Consider the following 11,716-nt stretch of genomic DNA (forward strand, 5'->3'; position numbering starts at 1 on the left):
GAAGTGCATCTGTCTGAGGTGAAAGCAGAAAGGAAGGATGGCTTCTGCTTTGTGTTGGAAGGAAACAAGCACCCAGGTCCTTCTCTACTTCTGTTTGTTCCAGCAATTCCTCTGGTATCCTCCCTCCTCACTCTCAGATGAGGGAAGAATGAATTCTTCCTCTACAGAAATTTTAATATCTTCAGACTCACTTCCTTTGCTATTGACAGTATCTGCCTTTTTCCCTTTGCTGACCATTCAGTTTACTTGAACAATTCATAAACATGGGAAAAAATCGAAAACTAAACCAGACATGAAAGAAAACAACAATTGAACTCGGCCTGTATTATGTAGAATTCCTTTTAGACCTTTTTCTGCCTTTGAAAACAATGATTTATAGCAGCAATGTGTCAGAAGGGAGCAGATTGTTGCAGTCTCCTGTGCCCCCGTGTGGCGAAGAGAAGACGCACAGGAAAACGGCACTTAACGGTACGTCAAAAGCTCGGGTTATTTATCAGGCGAGCTCAATTTATTAGCAAGTTTGTCGGCTTCTGTACAGTTTCCAATCCTTTATCCACTCCACTTCATTCTCGGGTGACCTTCTATTACTGCTGCAGTGATTCACGGTTTTGTTTAATCCTGCCATGCAGAAATCTGACTTTTAACCTTAAACTTCATTTTTTTAACCTAAAAACTGCAGTGCAATATACAGTTCCTTGCTGATGGTTCTCTTCCAGAGATGCACAACACGGGTCAATCTTTGTCAGAAATGATGCACATCAGACTTACACTGTCCAGGCAGAGGAGCCACCCGTCCAAATTTCAAATACAGGACAGCGTGGGCTTATACCGAATTATTTGCTGCCAATTAGAAAGGATTCTGTGCGCTTTTCTCTGGGAGTAAACCTCCAGGATGGAGCCGCGGTTGAAAACAAACCGCACAAAACCACACAACGCTCATTTCCTCCAGCGCAAATCTGCATCCTTCACAACAGCGACTCGCTCCCTCTCTCGGGACGAACGTGGTGCCGTGCCCGCCGCTGTCCGGGAGGTGCCGCCGCCTTCCTGCTGGAAGCCTGGTGACCCCGCAGCCCGGACACCGGCGGGCGGCGTGACGGAGCCGCGGCACAAGCCCCCGCCCGCTCTGCTTCTCGCCCAATCAGCTCGCACGCTTTCCCTGACAGGCAGGTGTGGTGGCCAACGGCAGCGCGGTTGCCATAGCGCCGGGAGGCGGGGCGCTGCCGGCGGCGAGATGGTGAGCCGGTGGGATCCGCCGGTCCTGTGAGCGGTCCCCAGGAGGGGCAGCTGCCGGTCCGAGGATCCCGGGTCTCTCCGCTGCAGGCTGCTGGCGGCCCGAAGGCTCCGGGGAAGGAACCGGCCCCCACGTTCCCGGTCAGCGCTGAGCAGCGGCAGCAGCTGCGAGAGGCCTTTGACACGTTCGACCCCGACGGCTCCGGACTGATGGATGTCAAGGACCTGAAGGCAGGAAGCCGTGAAAATACAGCGTGTTCACTGGTGAAATGGAAGCACGGGGAGCGGAGCGAAGGCTGCGAGGTTTAGCAGCCCCTCCTCGTGCCCCTCCTGCACGGAGGCACACCGGGGCGGCTGAAGCTGCTCGTTCCCCTCTGCTGCTCAGGAGTCTCCTCTGCTTTCTTCCTTTGCACAGCAATCGCTTTCTGTAGATGTGCAAGCGAAGCTCTCTAGCAGACCCTCATCAACGGCTTTTACAAGGGACGGCACGTGCCTTGTGTAGCTGAAGGGCTGCAGCTCCCAGGGGACGTTTGGGCTTGGATCACCGGCCCGGAGAACTGACAGGGATGCTTTGTGACCGCGGGTGCTCTCGGAACCAGAATTACTTGTAGTCAAACAAAGGTGACAGTCAGCAAACAGAAATGTTGCAAGTAGGGTTAATCATTCACAAGCACAAATAAGCCTAATAATTTACAAGCTTCACCTGTTGTGGAGCTGTTACAGAGCAATTGGTGTTCGCTGCTTATTGCTTTTGGACCGCTTGCTGAGCTGTCAGGCGTTGCTGCTAGAATTCTGGCTTGTTATGCAGCCAGCAATCATGCAAGAATGGTGCCAGTGTTTTAGCCAGGTTTCCTTAGGAGGGACTGAAGCCTTCCTTCTCCTTGGCACTTGCCTGCAGATCTTCCCTCCCAGTTTTCCACAACCTCGTACTGATGACATCAGACAGCTACAGAACACTGTTCTCTAGGGACAAAATGGAGGATGAATAGCTTGTTCTGTGTTTTGTACAGACCTTTCCTCTCCTGCTGCTCAGATATTTTGCACACAATTCCTTCCCATTCACTTATAGAGGAGGGTTGAGCCAGCTTGTCTGCGTGGAGATGCTGGGAGACAAGCTGGTTAGCACAGTTCTGCCCTTCCATTTGTTGCTCTCTTCACTGTATGTACAGTTGTCCTAGCTAATTGCAGAAGCATGGAGGAAATTGCATGGGAAAAGTGATCTGGGTTAAAAATAAATTTAATATTACAAATATATATACGCATATGCAAATATATAGTCATTTCCTGGCACTGTTGAGGTGGAGGAATGCAGTGCTTATTGGCAGGAGAGAAATAAGAAGCTGATGGGAATGGTGAAGAGCAGCAAGCAAGTAGTAAGCAGAGACTGTGCCTTGAAAAATCACATCCTGGATCTCTGAAAGGTCTTCTCTAAAAGACCTTCACATTCCAAGGATGGTTATTTTCAGTAGCCTGATTTCAGCAACTCCTTTTTCTGTTTGGCCTGATAAATAAGTGCTTGTGTTGATAAGCTGCAATATATGAGCACCTGGAATGGGGCTGTGGGATCTGAAATTTCTTAATCAGGTCTGTCACCAAGTTGGCTTCATGAACATGTGCAGCCTTCTGGCACAGGCCCAGTTTCACTGCAAAGTCAGAAGGCTGCTCTGTTGTCTGCACAGTAGACAGGCTGTTTGTCCTGTTATCTTTCCACTGAGGCAAAAAGTTGTTCCTCCCCCTTCCCACCCCCACCCCCCTTTACATGTACCTACTTGCTTCAAACATCTTTTCTGCTTTGTTTCTTTTTGACTTGTACAGTGATGTTGGTCTGTTTTCTCGTTTGGCAGATAATGATGAGAGCTCTGGGCTGTGAACTCAGGAAAGCGGAGATGAAGAGAATTATCTCTGAAGTTGATGAGAATGGGTCAGGGAAGATAAACTTTGAGTCATTTCTGCAGGTGATGACCCAGAAAATGGTGTGTGAGCCCAGCTGGTCACAAAGACTGAAATTCCTCTTGCCTAACTTTACAATGCAGGTACTTGCAGTAGATTGGGTTACTGGTTCCCTGCAGGAGAGAAACAGGACTTTCATCTGAAGTATTTTAGATATCTGCCCTTGGGTGAGTTGTCTTTACCACTCCTGCCTTTTTCCACAAGGATCTAGGATGGCTAGTTCAGGTAGTTTTGCATTTCAGCAGACAATTTCTCCCTATCATTGAGCGCAGTGCCTGGGATCTTTCCTTGGACACCAAAGGACTCGGAAACCATGCGCCAGCATGACTGGTTTTGCCCCTCACATCCTTGTAATTTCATTGCAAGGCTTGGTGAGATGACTGGGTCATAGCTGGCATTGCCATTCCTGTGTACATGCGAGTTGCCAGGGTGTGCATGTTTGGACCTATGCTAAGAGCAAAGTGAAGATCCATGTTTTCCCCATAGTAATGTTTTGGAGTTCAGTCAAAGCCCACACCTAATTGAAGGCTTGTGTACACATTGCCTGTGTGTGAGGTAAATAAAGGCAGCAACAGCCAGCACGAGCCTGGCTTACTTTTGGAATAAAACACAACTGTAGCCATTGGATCGTTCTTGGCAGCAGCTTCCACCTTCAGTAGAGTTGCTAATCTCTCTCTTCCTGACAGATCTTGGCCACGATATTCCAGGCCAAGTCCCCATACTGTTCAAAAAACTTCTGTTTTCGCTTTTCCTTTAACACATGGTAACACTGAGAAAAGAAGGGGGAAAAAATGAAAGAAAAGTGAAAGAGGAACAGCAGTGGCAAATAGCCCTCCTCTGTGACTCAAAATGATGTCTTGGATTTTATTCCAAATGTTTGCTGGGTAAAGTGTCTGAGTAGGGATTGTAGAGTGGTATGATGTCATGCCTGCATTAAGACATTTTTCATTTCCCTGCTAAGGCAGAACCGTTTTCAAAAGAGGAGATCCTAAAAGGTTTCAAGCTGTTTGATTATGATGGCACTGGCAAAATCTCTTTTGAGAAACTCAAGCTGGTGGCTAGTGAGGTTGAAGAAGACATCACAGACGAGGAGCTACAGGTTTGTGAAGCACAAGCATATTTCTCTTGCTCAGGGAGGGAGTATAAAGGCTTACTGATTGGGGAATTGTGCTTTGTTTCTTTGCAACAGACATAATCTGTTTCTCTTGGTTTTAACATGAAGCCTTGCCTGAGATCTTCATTGTTGTTTCGTCTTTATGACCCTCCATCCTCTCAGATCCCACCTAATCTGGTCTCCCAAATCTTCGTTGTTTGACAGGAGATGATTGATGAAGCAGATGTGGATGGAGATGGGGAAGTGGATCCAGAAGAGTTTTTGCGGATTCTGACATTGACTGACCTGTAACTACATGATTTTCTTTTTTTCTCCCATTCCATTGTAAACAACTGTTTGCAGTATCACTTCTTTCCAACTTTTAAATTTTTTGTGTGTTGCCTTTCTTGGGTGTGAAAACACACTGAGATGTTTCATTTTTGGTGTTGATTCTGCTCCATCACTGCAAGCAGTTTTCTGTATCCCAGTAAACAGTTTTGTTGCGAGCTCTGTGTCTGTGTTAATTCTGTGGGTTAATTCTAAAGGTTGAGATTAATTCAAATTCATCAGCCTTCCCCTGGAGTTCTCTCTATTGTAACTGCATCCCATGGCTTTTCAGCCTGATAAAGTTAGTCAAAACACTCTTAATCTCAGAAAATATAAATTTCAAACGTTAGTATTTATGACAAAAACTTCTGTACCTTTCCTGATCCTCAGGTATTATGTAAAAGACAGGAGTTTGAGGGCTTGGGAGCAGTTATTTTCCATAAGGTAGTGAATATCCTAGACTTTGGATTTCCCTTCAAAAGTAGCAGTACAGAAGAACAACTATGCGGCTATGAGACTAGAAGATGTAATGAGGTCAGGTCTCTCATGGATTTGTGCTTCCATCCTAACGAAATGCAAATTCAGACTGAATTTTCTTCATGATTGGAATACTCAGCATAGTTTTCTCTGGGTATTGTAGACCAGGGGATTTGTAGACTTTTCATGCTAAGCATACATTTCTCTCTTTTTCCTGGCAGTTACTGTCCCCAAACTGGCTGATCCTTCATGTCTTGCAGGCTTTTGAATTTTTAGTAAATGTTATAGAAGGTGGGCAATTGCTTAAAAATGATTGGTAGGAGAAGCAGTGGAAAAAATACAGAAAAGCTAAGGGCCACTCTTATTCAAAAACAAGACAAACAACATGGTACAATTGTCATTTTGGGCTGTTGTGACCCTGCCAGAAGTGCTCGAGTTCCTCTTTGCAGCTCCACTGCAGCATGCGGGTACATTCCTTCCTACTTTGATCACTGATGTAGTCTTGAAGGATCTTGCCACGTTGCTGAGAGTACAGAAATGTATATGTGTTTTGGAAAGGATGTAAAGAGCCCGAGGAGTTTGCTTAGAAGAGTCTCAGAAAGTAATTACTGGCTTAAAAAAAAGTTTTAATACTGTGAGAATTTAACAGTTCAGCCTGTAATTATTATGTGATGCTGTATATAGAATAAGAGCCTATATAAGAACATACAAGCTGCCATCTAAAATGCTTTTCAATCTAATGGAGACAAACCTGTCAAAATCCCGAAGCTGGAAGCTGTTCAACTTTAAAAGAGAAATAAGGCATGGCTTATCTTAAATAACAGTGATTAACTGTAGGAATGAGCCATCAAATGACATAGCAGTGTCTCTAGGCAAAGAACAAATCTGCTCAGCAGGTTTGCTTCAGTAAAATGTGAGTTACTGTGCCCCTGTAGAGCAGTCAGATTACGCAGATGAATAGATCCTTCTGGCCTTACAAATCAGTGCCTGGCCTGTTATCTGAACAACTATGTGTAGTACTCAGTTATTTTTAGTGTCTTCTCTTTGCCAAACTTCACTGTCACCCAACCAGTTTACAGCCTGACGTTCCAGTTTCAGCTAGATGGGTATCTTGTCTGTCCCTGTTGCAATGCAGAATTGTTGCTTCCACATAACTTCTAGGAATTTTCCTAGAGATTGAAAGCAGTTGGAAATTGCAGCATTTTCTTTGGGATGCCCAGATTTCATCCTTAACACTTCCTGCCTAGACTACTTCCAAAATACCCCATGCTATTGTATTGCATTAACACAAAAGAAGAATTTAACTACTTCTTGTTAAACCTTCCTGCTAATGTTGGTTTGCTTCTGCTTTTACCAAGTCTGAGTTCTGAGAAAAGCTAGGAAAACTAGGAGGGGTTGTTACTAGTGACTTCCTGCTGTGCTATTTTACTCATTTACTGTCCAACCACTAGCACTAAGAACATATCCTAATGCACAGTAAAAGACAAAAATAAAAGAGAATTCAGCCTTTGTAAAATATGTCTGTTTTATTCAGTACCAAAACTGTGCTCCTTCCTTTTGCCACTAATTTATCTATTCTATGATATGGTGAAAAGTAGGGAGAGAGAGATTTATAACAAATCTCAGAACAATTCCCATTCACACATGATGTGCTTGTCAGGTCAGCCTAATCATAACTGAAAAGACCCAGGCAACTGCCCAGCTACTCAGAACCACAGATAATGGTGGCATTTGAGCCCCGTGGAAATCTGGTGTCTGTGTGTCAGCTTATGGTGCACTGACACTCATTACAGAATCACAGAATTGCTGCTGATTTGGGGTCAATACAGTAAATGGTTTGTCCATGATAAAATATGCCAATCTTATATTGCTCCAGTTCTCTCACCCCAGCAGCCACTGGGGTTCCAGTGTGGGGAAAAACTCTGAGTAGCAGTTTGCCTGTTGACATTTGGCTTTGTGGCATTTAGGCAAGTCTGATCACTTCTTTGACCATTTTTCCAATACCATCATAGATCTCATGAATGGGGGCATTGCACATGAAGGCACTGGTGGTCACCAGCTTGTTCTTCACATCCACGTGAACTTCAGTGACGTGTTTGTTAATGTGCTTGCAGCCAAGTTCCTTCACGGTCTCAGCAGTCTTTGCATAAGGCCATCTATAAGAAAAGAGAAAAAGACCCGTGTAGAGGATTTGAGAAAAGCCTACAATAAAAAGCCTGTTTGCACCTCACAACAGCATCTTCTAGGCGGTTACAGAGAGATGGATGCTCCCTATAAAAAGCCTGCTTAATAAGTTCTAAATCTTTTCCTGTCAAAAGAATTTTTCCAAGACTGTAGCATCAGGAAAATCTCCAGATTACAGTGCTGAAGTAAAGCTGACATAAAACCTCAGTGTTCCAGCATAGTTGTTCTGCTGCTTATTTCTATGCACTCTAGACTTATTTTGGGGTTTGGTTTCTTCACCAGCTTTTTATACTAATAAGAAGAGCCATCAGTTTCTTTCCTGCCACAGGGAAAATTCAGTCACAGCTTTCATGGATGGATAATGTCAGTCTTAATCCCTGCCTTTTATGTGTTATGCAGCCATCTTGTTCCTACCCAGGATCTGCTTAACTTTTAGTCAATGGTCCGGCATCTTTCTCATCTTTCCTGCCCTGGGACTGAAAGGTGCACGAGGCACAGTACTAGATACACTGGGGAGAGATTGCTGATTCTGTGACTTTCATGGTATGATTATGTATCAGCATCCCAAGGTCACTTACTTCTCACACTCTGTGTCATGACCGACAGTCAGCTCACAGCCTGGGAAGATTTTGGCTGCCAGCACGGGGGAAATGCAGCACAGGCCAATGGGCTTTTTGGCAGCATGGAACGCCTTCAGGACATCCTCCACTTCTTTGGTGACTGTGCAGTTCTTTCCTTGAGTGGCCCAAGTACTCAGGTTTTTAGCCACTCCAAAGCCACCTGAGAAAAGGGAAACAGGTTAGACAGGAAGATTAGTGCTCCAAGGCAGGACTTTTGTCAGGTATGGTTTCTTAGAATGTTAAAATGGATTGGGGGGATAGAAGCCTTTAGGCAATATTGATGGAAGAAAGCAGAACCTTTACAAGCCACTGAATATTCTCAGCTCCTGACCACCATGAGATAAGATTCTAAAGCACCATCTCTGTTTCTAAAGAAAACTGGAGAGGTATCAGTGCACTGCTGGTTACCCTGTTCCACTCATGAGCTCTTCTCTTTCTGTTATGGTAGAGCACGCTGACAAGCTTTCACTTGTCTTTTAATCCTTGTTCCAGGTCTCATCCAACCCCAGTGAAATACTTTCACCGAAGACTGATTTCAGAAGAGATTACACTTTTCACTTCTGAGTCACCTTCTCTGTGTTCCAGCTTTTGCTTCTCTTGATAATAAGGCAGGCATGTTGGTGAGGGAGGGGATAGTCTTACATCCAGTAGAAAGAAGGTAAGTAGATGGTACAGAGAGTAAGTCAACGTGGTTATCTGCTCTGTCTTCTTGGAACAAATTTCTGTGTTGCCATGTGCTCTTGTAATATAAGTTTATGCAAGCACAGATGGAGGATGTCCATCATTCCAGTCCTGTCTCCCAAATTATCTTCTTCCCCAGTGGCTTTGCCCAATTTCTCTCAGCCCATGTTTTTCAAGGCTTACATATATCTAAGCTGTTCCAAGACCACGGGCATGCAGACCCCACATACCAACCTACCTGGTATGATTAAGGCATCCAGCCCCTTGACATCCAGCTTAGTTAGATCCTTGATGTTGCCTCTGGCTATTCTGGCACTTTCAACTAGTACATTGCGCTTCTCCTGAGTTGGCTGTCCTTTCACGTGGTCTACCACATGCATCTGGTCGACATTAGGAGCAAAAACCTCCGCCTGAGAAGGGAAGAAAAGGTCTGTTATCTTTCAGCCATGTATCTTAAACATGTTCAGTACCATAGGTAGCAAATTAAAATACTTGAGTTGCTTTCTTAGGAAAGACCTTCGTTGGTGGTTGCAATGAGCCTCAGGCTCACCTGTATCCAATACCGGGATCAGGAAGGTTATTGTTATATGTAGTGTTATATTTTGGGAGCTGAAATGGTGGAGAAGGAGCAGCCACTCCTTTCCTTCCTAAGAAAACAAGCTGTTCCAAGAGCCACGCATGAAGCTCATTTCCTAGAGTTTTCCATTCGTCCCAAGCAATCACTTTTGCTGTGGTGGGCCCACTCTGTGCTCCTAAAACCAGTTATCACATACGGTCGCTGAGTTTTCTCCACTAGAGGTCCCTGCCAATCAAGGGATAAGCGCAGGGCAATGCTTTAAGCTCGCCAATTTAAGGTAAGGCGGGAGAACTGCAGCAGCTGCAGGAGCGAAGGAAAAGAGGCGAGACGACAGACAGCGGAGAGACAGTTTAGACAAGTCTCAGCTTTAATCCACACCGCGAAGACACTTTGAAGGCTTTGGAATTGGGTGGGCAGGCCCTGCAGCATGTGTAAATCACCACTGTGCCTTCATGTTTAGTGGAGCAGTTCCAATTTCCAGGAAACCAGCTCTGACCCAGATCTGTGGGTGGCTCGGAGCTGAAAGGGACATTGCACAGGGCTCCTCTCTTTTCTTCCTCTCTCAAAGAGCAGCTGTTGGGACTAGTGGTGTAACAGCAGTTGCTGCAGGATCACCCTTTTTTGTCCTTTCTCCAGTTCAACTCGCAAGGACTCATCTATTTCCTGTTTCAATCTTCAGTGTTTTAAAAGGATGAGTTTCAAACAGCCAAAGCCATTAGTAGTCTTTGAAACAGAAGTACCAAAGCAGAAGAGAGGAAGTACAAGCCAGAAACAGAGAGGTTCACTTAAGAAAGTTTGCTTCAGAGTTTGAGTAGCACACGGAGTCGCTGAGCACAAAGCACACAGCCAGTCCTCTCGTAGAGCAAAGCTGTGAGCGCAAAGCAGAGAGCAGAGCATTCTTCATGTTTGCTGTGGCAGCCCTGACACTGCTGTCTGCTTTGACTCCTCTCACTTAATGCTTTGCAATGGCCCCAGCGAAAGTGAGAAACTTGTGACTGGCCTAGCAAGATGCAAAGCTGTTAAGAGCAGTACTTTGTGCAAGAGAGACAAAGTGAAAAGCAGAGCCAAGGCAAAAGGAGACAGAGATGGGGCAGCAGCCTCTTACCTGTGCCCCCTCCCTGCTGAGGTGCACCAACACAGCCGAAGACTCGTGGATCTCACTGCCATCGTACACCCCGCAGCCAGCCAGCACAACAGCCACTCTCTTTCCCATGGTCACAAAAAGAGCAGGAGGATTCCCCAGAGAGCCCCAAATTGCTGTGCATCTCTTTGCACTGCCTGGAGCCTTTTATAGCTTGATCCCTCCCCCAGGAGCAGGTGGGGCCAGGAGGGTTGGGCTGAATTTCTTACTGGCAAGACGGTTTTATTTCCAGCGCCACGGGCACTGCGTGTAAATATTATTTGTTTCCTCAAAATGATTGCTCCCATGCAGACATTCTTACCAGCACGTTGTCTCCAGAGCATCCCCAACTGACGTGAGCTGTTCAACAAAGCAGCTGTTTTTCCTTTTGAGATGTCGGTTTTCCATTCTACTTCAGACTAAAGCAGTAAAATCTTTGTGCATAAGATGGTATCACAGGGAGCTAGCCCACAGCAGGTATTCCAGCCAGTGCAGTTCCTATCTGTGCCCCATTTTGAAGACCCTACGCTTCACCAGCAGCTTCTCTCCTTTTAACACCAAGATATCCTTTTCTGACCTTAAGGGTCCTCACCCTCTCTGAAGAGCAGAAGTTTTGCAGTTGTTTCCTGGCCTTCAGGTCCTGAGTTAGGAATGAGTAACACAATTCTCCACGAACAGCACCATCTGTCCAAGAAGGTAACAACAGCATTTGCAAGGAAAATGGTAATAGGAACTGGCAGAGCCCTGACCAATACAGATGTACATGGTTGCAAGGTTCACAGCATGTGGTGGGATGCTTCCTTTCTCATGTGGAGACCTGTTCTTTCTTGTCCTTGATATGCTCACACCTGAAAAGAGTATGAGCATTTCTATTTAGCTTTTCAGTGTTGAAATAACCTCTGAAGCTTATCTTGCCATTTTTCAGTGAACAACAAAATTTGTGCAACTTGACTAAAGAACATTTTTCTAGGCTTATTTGTAAGAAAATGTCCTTGTCTCTCTCTCAGAAGAGATATGAAGTGTATTTTGTTTTTAGTGAAATAGTAGCTTGGCGAGTTCTTTAGTCATACAGGCATAAGAAAGATGTTCTTTCCTGATACATGTGACTTCATTTACTGCACGCATCTTAAAAACAGTGATGTCAGGCACTATATACTCAACTGTACAAACGGGAATAAAGCACCTGTTTGATGGGTAGAAAAACAGTTTTTATTATCCATGAAAAAAATTAAAATGTGAGACAAGTGGGGGAAATTCCCAAAGCCTTTTCTCTTCGGTTTGGTTTCATATCTAAGTTATTGTAAACATAATTTAGAACTGTATTATTTCCTCTTACAAGAAAACAAAAACAGCTGAATCATGCTGGAACCTGAAAAGAGAGTTTCTTCCTCCTTAGACTTACAGGAGAGCAATCAATTAATGATGGAAGAAAGATTGTTCAAGGCCAGGCTGGGTGA

The 11,716-nt window shown here is 44.9% G+C and overlaps 2 protein-coding genes across 6 annotated transcripts; one reads left to right on the top strand and one right to left on the bottom strand.

Annotated features, from left to right (window-relative positions):
• Window positions 1-57: 57 nt before the first annotated feature.
• On the top strand, window positions 58-4,779 carry LOC100546659 (uncharacterized). 5 transcript variants are annotated; one of them, XM_085230552.1, is made up of 5 exons: window positions 58-1,234; window positions 1,321-1,461; window positions 3,075-3,263; window positions 4,142-4,279; window positions 4,499-4,779. In XM_085230552.1, the coding sequence occupies exons 1-5, from the start codon at window positions 893-895 to the stop codon at window positions 4,583-4,585; spliced, it is 897 nt and encodes a 298-aa protein (XP_085086678.1). In that variant the 5' UTR covers window positions 58-892; the 3' UTR covers window positions 4,586-4,779. The 5 variants fall into 5 exon arrangements, with proteins under 5 accessions (XP_085086678.1, XP_019473775.2, XP_085086679.1 ...); XM_019618230.2 differs by having other exon boundaries at window positions 3,075-3,203; XM_085230553.1 differs by having other exon boundaries at window positions 3,075-3,185.
• Window positions 4,780-6,583: 1,804 nt separating this feature from the next.
• On the bottom strand, window positions 6,584-10,417 carry LOC100545120 (glutamine amidotransferase-like class 1 domain-containing protein 3, mitochondrial). Its single transcript, XM_003208390.5, has 4 exons — window positions 10,245-10,417; window positions 8,801-8,972; window positions 7,840-8,041; window positions 6,584-7,233 (listed from the first exon to the last, which is right to left on the bottom strand). The coding sequence occupies exons 1-4, from the start codon at window positions 10,350-10,352 to the stop codon at window positions 7,041-7,043; spliced, it is 675 nt and encodes a 224-aa protein (XP_003208438.1). The 5' UTR covers window positions 10,353-10,417; the 3' UTR covers window positions 6,584-7,040.
• Window positions 10,418-11,716: the final 1,299 nt, after the last annotated feature.

Source organism: Meleagris gallopavo, chromosome 9 (assembly GCF_905368555.1).
Source record: "Meleagris gallopavo chromosome 9, MGAL_WU_HG_1.1, whole genome shotgun sequence".
Classification (NCBI taxonomy): domain Eukaryota; kingdom Metazoa; phylum Chordata; class Aves; order Galliformes; family Phasianidae; genus Meleagris; species Meleagris gallopavo.

What these genes read in the sequence shown, in the direction of transcription:
- LOC100546659 (XM_085230552.1), top strand. Translation starts at nt 893, where the DNA reads ATGGAGCCGCGGTTGAAAACAAACCGCACAAAACCACACAACGCTCAT. An exon ending in GCGCTGCCGGCGGCGAGATG is followed by an intron (nt 1,235 to 1,320) that starts GTGAGCCGGTGG and finishes TCTCCGCTGCAG; the next exon opens with GCTGCTGGCGGCCCGAAGGC. An exon ending in TGGATGTCAAGGACCTGAAG is followed by an intron (nt 1,462 to 3,074) that starts GCAGGAAGCCGT and finishes CTCGTTTGGCAG; the next exon opens with ATAATGATGAGAGCTCTGGG.
- LOC100545120 (XM_003208390.5), bottom strand. Translation starts at nt 10,352, where the DNA reads ATGGGAAAGAGAGTGGCTGTTGTGCTGGCTGGCTGCGGGGTGTACGAT. An exon ending in TCAGCAGGGAGGGGGCACAG is followed by an intron (nt 8,973 to 10,244) that starts GTAAGAGGCTGC and finishes TTCCCTTCTCAG; the next exon opens with GCGGAGGTTTTTGCTCCTAA. An exon ending in CATGACACAGAGTGTGAGAA is followed by an intron (nt 7,234 to 7,839) that starts GTAAGTGACCTT and finishes CTTTTCTTATAG; the next exon opens with ATGGCCTTATGCAAAGACTG.